Source organism: Akebia trifoliata, chromosome 16 (assembly GCF_017979445.1).
Source record: "Akebia trifoliata isolate Shusen 1 chromosome 16, ASM1797944v1, whole genome shotgun sequence".
Taxonomy (NCBI): domain Eukaryota; kingdom Viridiplantae; phylum Streptophyta; class Magnoliopsida; order Ranunculales; family Lardizabalaceae; genus Akebia; species Akebia trifoliata.
The window spans coordinates 22,134,717-22,140,683 of NC_141390.1; the positions used below are offsets into that span (position 1 = coordinate 22,134,717).

The 5,967-nt window shown below is 36.4% G+C and overlaps 1 protein-coding gene across 2 annotated transcripts; it reads right to left on the reverse strand.

The window, feature by feature from the left end:
* Nucleotides 1-729: 729 nt before the first annotated feature.
* LOC147382869 (hypothetical protein At1g04090-like) lies at nucleotides 730-4,872 on the reverse strand. 2 transcript variants are annotated; one of them, XM_086428053.1, is made up of 3 exons: nucleotides 4,477-4,872; nucleotides 3,537-3,743; nucleotides 730-2,525 (listed from the first exon to the last, which is right to left on the reverse strand). In XM_086428053.1, the coding sequence occupies exons 2-3, from the start codon at nucleotides 3,592-3,594 to the stop codon at nucleotides 919-921; spliced, it is 1,665 nt and encodes a 554-aa protein (XP_086284179.1). In that variant the 5' UTR covers nucleotides 3,595-3,743; nucleotides 4,477-4,872; the 3' UTR covers nucleotides 730-918. The 2 variants fall into 2 exon arrangements, with proteins under 2 accessions (XP_086284179.1, XP_086284178.1); XM_086428052.1 differs by lacking the exon at nucleotides 3,537-3,743 and having other exon boundaries at nucleotides 4,477-4,864.
* Between the last annotated feature and the right edge of the window lie 1,095 nt (nucleotides 4,873-5,967).

The following is a 5,967-nucleotide window of genomic DNA, read 5'->3' on the forward strand; positions in this document are numbered from 1 at the left end:
GGAAGTAATGTAATTTACTAGAAAACATATTTGCTTACTGAGGGATTAACGGATTTCTTGAGAATGAATCTTGCTCATCACAAGGATTTGAGGTCAGCTAAATGAATCTTGTTCATCCACTCCACTCTAATTTTGAATATGAGATATTACTTAAAATTCTTAATTTTGATGCAAATGGTGTGTGTATCTTTCATCTGATAGAGTGAGGTGTGATACAAATTTCTAGGTGTTTTTTTATTTTTTATTTTTTATATCAAGACCATTTAGTGGTACTCTTCTTATTGATATGTAATCTCACAAGTGAGAACTAATGAAATATATGAGATTTATCAACTAGGTTGAAGAGCAAGTCACATGGATGGGCAAGTGAAATAACAATGTTAAATGTCTAACTACTGAAATTGTTTGAAGTCACGAATTCCTTTAGCAAGATTAGGGAATAAAGTAAAAATCAAAAATCATAAAAAAAACAAAAAAAAAAAAAAAAAAACCAAAGACTTCATTGACAGTTGAAAAGCAAAACTCATATGCTCTATATACCATTTGTTGAACATTTGCTTCCTAGGTCATCACACTGTAAGACAGTTTTCTCAGGCAGAATCTCTGGAATTCGATCTTCATGATAGCTTGTAGAAGCGAGACTTCCAATGGCTTATGTTTGTCATCGAAGAACTTGAGAACCTGCTTTTTAATTTTTTAATTTTATTTCTTGGAAAACTTTGGCGAGAAAACAAGAACATCACATAGTAACTTCATGACCTTAATATGACAAGAATAACAAGTATAACAAGTATGCATTGCTACAATATGAATTGGTTGAATACCCAATCTCTTTCTATCTAGCTAATATATACATATATATGCAACTAAATCAGGCAGAGAGAACTGACCTACTACAACATTGACAAGGGAGCTAACCTAACATCTTTCATCTCCCAACCAATTATCCTTTTCCTTCGGTCCGGTGGGTCCTTCCTCACCGTACAGCTCTGTTGGGAACATTTCGAAAATGTTCTCCACTTTAAACCTGAGGAACACAGGCAAATAGTCGATCACCTTGTCGAGTTTTGATGTGCCATTATACACAATGGTTGGACCCCACTCTCTCATATACTGCAACCAAAATGGCTCCGCAACAATTCCCTCCCCAAGATACTCAGCCGCAATTATTTGATATTTTTTGCTCGAATCCACAATAGAATTGCTCCAAGCAGCATCGTTCCTCAACCCTATCCCATGCGATCCTTGAAGATAGTCCCCCGAATGTGGGAAACTTGCGTGACCACTTTTTGATGAATAAACAATAGCCTTGTTTCCTTCAATGAATTCTAAGTCAAAAGCATCAACCCATTCACCACCGCTGTGCTCCGAGAAGTATATACTCCACAACTCGCCAGTGAAGTTGCTCACTCGAAGCGTGAAATGCTCCCAATCACCAACATGTTGCCCAATCTTGTTGAGAGGGATATCCCACATCCCCAACTTGATAGTGACAGGCCCATTGAAGGGGCAAAAGACCCACATTACGATATCGGTGAAGGTTCCCCCTAAAGCTGGTTTCACATGAACATAAAGCTCGGCACTATCTATGTTTCCACACTTGACACAACTTCTCTTGTCATCATCATTTGGCAAGTCTATCCAAAACTCCCCATCGTTTTCACCACCACGTGGAAGGTTCGAGCCTTTAGAATCAATGGCCTCACCCACATCCACACCTCTTTTGTACAACATAGCACCATTTTTGAAAAACCATGGCACAGACGAAGGCAAGTAACTCTCGTCAGGATGGAAGGAAACAGTGGGTCCATAATGCTCAATGAGTGCATGGATTTGGTCCAAATTCGGCATGGCATTTCGAGTGTGATTGAGGTTCTTCAAACACGCAACACTCAGCTCGTCTCCTGAGGTCTGGAAGCTACTACAGAAGAACGTCCCAACCGATACACCTTTTCCCCTCATCCCTCTATGACAAGGTCTTGTGGTCCAGACCTGAAATGGGATCTCCCAAAATTTCAAATGCGTGTTTAGTATCATATTGTATGTCTCACAGCTCTCTGTAAGATCAGCTCGGACACATCTCACTTCTTCGAGCGAAGGCTTGTCCGGTTTGTTATTGACCAAGAAGCCCATAGCCATGTAACCCTTGGGAGGGACTGGTAGCCAGAAATAACCACATCCATCAATATTGTCCTCATTCCAATCATCTGTACTCCAAACTAGGGTATAGTCAACGGGTTTTGTAAGAGCGGGTAAAAGTGTCTCCGTGCAGCACTTATGACCCACTTCTGCCGTGTGAACACCAACATCTCTAGCTACAAGAACAAAGCCTCGTAAAGGCTGGTCATTTGATTGACCATAGTGACCAAGGCTGAAAAAACCATCAGGAATCCTTGAGGGTTTATAAAATGTAGCACCGTTTGTCTTTTTATTCGATGGAATGCAGCTCCAGATGCTCTCAAACTCAGTGATCTCGAGAATTTCAAGTTCTCCGAGATTTATTCTTCCAGTTGCAAATCCTTGACCTGATAAGATGACCATCAAATCACTTAGAATGACAAGTTAACTCATTATAAGTCATAACTTGAATCAAAAGTATTCGCAAGTCGGAAACACAAGACCCTAACACCGCATACCATGAGAGAACAAAGTTTCCTTTGAAACTATGTGCATGGTTATTCAATTTTTCCATCATTTAACAGTCATTCTCCTTCATAAATAGCACTTTTTGCTGTCGACTTAATACAGTGTGGTATAGCTTTCCATTATGTTGTTTGAATAGTATTTGAAGTTCAGGCTCTGAAAGTTTAGCTGTTTAATTTCACGTTGGAAAACATAAAAGCTAGATATTCAGATAATAGTTGAAAATTGTAAGTTCACATTTTAAATTTTATTATGATAATTGTATGACGTGGGCTTAAAGAAATTTATGTTCTTTGCCACTATAATCATCATTGCATCAAATTAGTTTTACTTTAGAAGTTAAGTATATATAATGCAAAGGTTGAAAACTTATACTTTCTTTCTTTCCTGGTAACAGAAGTTATGTTTGTCTGAATTAGATTGGAAGAAACAATCAGCAGATACAAATTTCCTAACAGTGCATATTTCATACCAATAAACATGAGAACAGCTTGTAATAACAAATTGAAAAAAGAAAAAAAATCATTTTGTTTGTTAAATTTGTTAGCTTGGTACCTTTTCATATAAGATTCAATTCGAAAGAATAATAATTGGACTGATTAGAAGAAAAAAAGAACTCAGGAGGCCTTTTTTTTCTTCTTTTTAAATAATTGATAGTAGACATATAACATCACGAAGGAATGATAAAATTGAAGGTTCCAAAAAGGTGAGAGGGAGACCAAATTGAGGTACTAAGAGTGGGATATGAACACACTACAATTAACAGGAGACATTGCTTTAAACAGAATAGAATGGAGGAACAAGATTCATTCAACTGACCACAAATCTTTGGGATAAGGCTTTTTTTATGATAATGGTGATGATGATGAAACATATAGCATCAAGTCTCCTACCCTTTGGTGACCTTTTAGAAGAACAGATGATGCAATGATCCACTCCTCTTGGAGCCATTTCCACTCTTTGTTGTGACAGCTCAAATTTGATCAAAATAGATAATATGAAGTATAACGATCCGGAAAGTCCATATATTGGACAAGATACATTTCTGATCAAAGGCCATGTTTAATGGGGCGGCGGACTATATTTACAGTGTACAGTACCTGAGGGGGGGATTTGCAGCTTGATTAGTTCTCCAAGTGCGTAATGAGCTCAACATATGACATCTTCAAATGCAACCAAACCCCAAAGAATTACAGAAAAAAATAACCCATCAACAAAACACAAAAACCAAAGATTCAAAATAAAATGCACCTATAACATAATCAAGAACCCACTTTGCTAGTTAAGACAAATCAAAGATCACGCTATCATGGAAAACAGAAAGAAAAGAAATAATTCAAAACCTGTTCTTGCACATATAAATCATGTAGGAGACTAACAATGAAAGATACACAACAGATCATAATTTCTTCCAACACCACCAACCCAAGATCAACTGGGACATCATCGCACCAAATTGAAAAACTACACCACAGAAGCAAATAATTTCAGAGATTTCAAGAACCCAATTATTCAAAAACACCCATTTATCCATCAATCATATAGAAAGAAATAAGAGCCACAAAAAATTGATCCACACCCACAGTCCATCTTCAATTTTATGTTATTTTTTCCAAGATTCCAGAAATATCCACACAAAAAAAAAAAAATCAATTTTAAAACCCCCATCTACCCATAAAAAAAAATTGAAAAAGGAAAAACCCATTAGCACATTTCTTACAAATTGCAAAGAAAACAAGATCAAGAAGACCTAGAAACACCCATAAACAGAAAATTCCAAAATAGCCCCAAAAAATAACCAAGAAACATAACTTTTCTTTTTCAAATTTATACCTTCTGGCCATTCTGGGAGTGAAGATGGTAGCGAAAAGGGCTCTGGTTCGGCTGAAAAAGAATCAGAGACTTTGTTCCAATAAAAACACTCGCACTCAAACATCTTCTCCACGCACTTAGAGTATCAAATCCCCCCAAAACTCGCAGGTTTCAGGTCTCTGGGTCTCTGCAATTTGTATCTGATTCTAGGCATATTCGCTGAGCGAATATTCAATTATTTAACAGTCGTTGATTGAAGATTGAAAGCAAAAAGAGGAAAGTAAAAAGTCCTCTCTCTCTCTCTTTCTTTCTTGTGGAGAAGCAAAATCTAGGACTTTAGGGTCTTTTTCTAGATTGTCAGGGGCTTTGATAGCGGAGAATTTTGAGTATTTGGAGGAGAAAAAAGAGGTTGGTTGGACGGTTTACTTTTCGAAGGATAGAAGTTTTTCTCCATCACGTATTCGCTTGGCGTTTCTAATTCAACCAAAGTCAAAACAAATAATTGAGAGTCTAATTTGGCAGCCGGCCTCAGATTTTTTTGGGGGATATAAAGTACTTCTTTGATGGGGAGTGAAGGATGATGAGTTTGAGTCTAATTCTAATCTTCTAATAATATTTTGAAGGATTCGTAGAAAGTTGAGCAATGCATCATATGGTTTGCTATACTATATCCAAGATATGTCTATGTTTGATCGAGCATGGAGGCTTGCATCTTAAAAATTTTGGGACGGTTGAAGGAATCGTTTGGGGTTTGACTATGCCAATGGAATTTATGATCTTCCTTTTGATCAAGCACTTGAATTTCCAATGGGAAGAGAAATCTCGATATCCTGATGTGCAAGACGATAACGATTAGTTTTAGTAGAGAATTTGTAGGAAGAATATGTTCCTTTCTCTCTTGGTAGAATTTTTTTTCCAATGATCAATGGGATGCACATCAAATTGGATGGTTCTTTAATTTATACAAATTTTTTTTTTATATTGTCAACTAAGATATGAAATATTATGCAATTGGTTAGGAATGTTGTTGATTAGATGATAAGTCTAGCATATTTTTGCTTAAAGTATGGGGAACAAGTCTTTTAGGGTGAAGATGAAGTTATGATTATTGGATGGTGTTATGTATCATAGTGGTTGTTGGTTGTGGAATAAGGCAATAAATGAGATTTAGAATAATTTGATACTAGTAGAATTTATTGAGAATGTTTTCAGGCTTTTTCTTTCCTTTTCTTTTAATAAAGAGGATATTAATAAGATGCATGAGAAATTTTTTATCATCATCAATAACTTATGATGTATAAAAGTTTATAAATCTAAAGAGACTCTCTCACAACTTAGTATGCTTTGATCTCCAACTCCTCCATCCACAATCATCGACGTCACTAGAAATAAGTTAACCATCATAATACAAATCCGACCAATACATCAAAAGTATTTAAGTGTTAATGTTGTGGAGAGTTAGACTCTTATCTGTTTAGGGTCGTAAAACATCACCACGCTCCACAATCGATA

What these genes read in the sequence shown, in the direction of transcription:
- LOC147382869 (XM_086428052.1), bottom strand. Translation starts at nt 4,579, where the DNA reads ATGTTTGAGTGCGAGTGTTTTTATTGGAACAAAGTCTCTGATTCTTTT. An exon ending in ACTCCCAGAATGGCCAGAAG is followed by an intron (nt 2,526 to 4,476) that starts GTATAAATTTGA and finishes TCATCTTATCAG; the next exon opens with GTCAAGGATTTGCAACTGGA.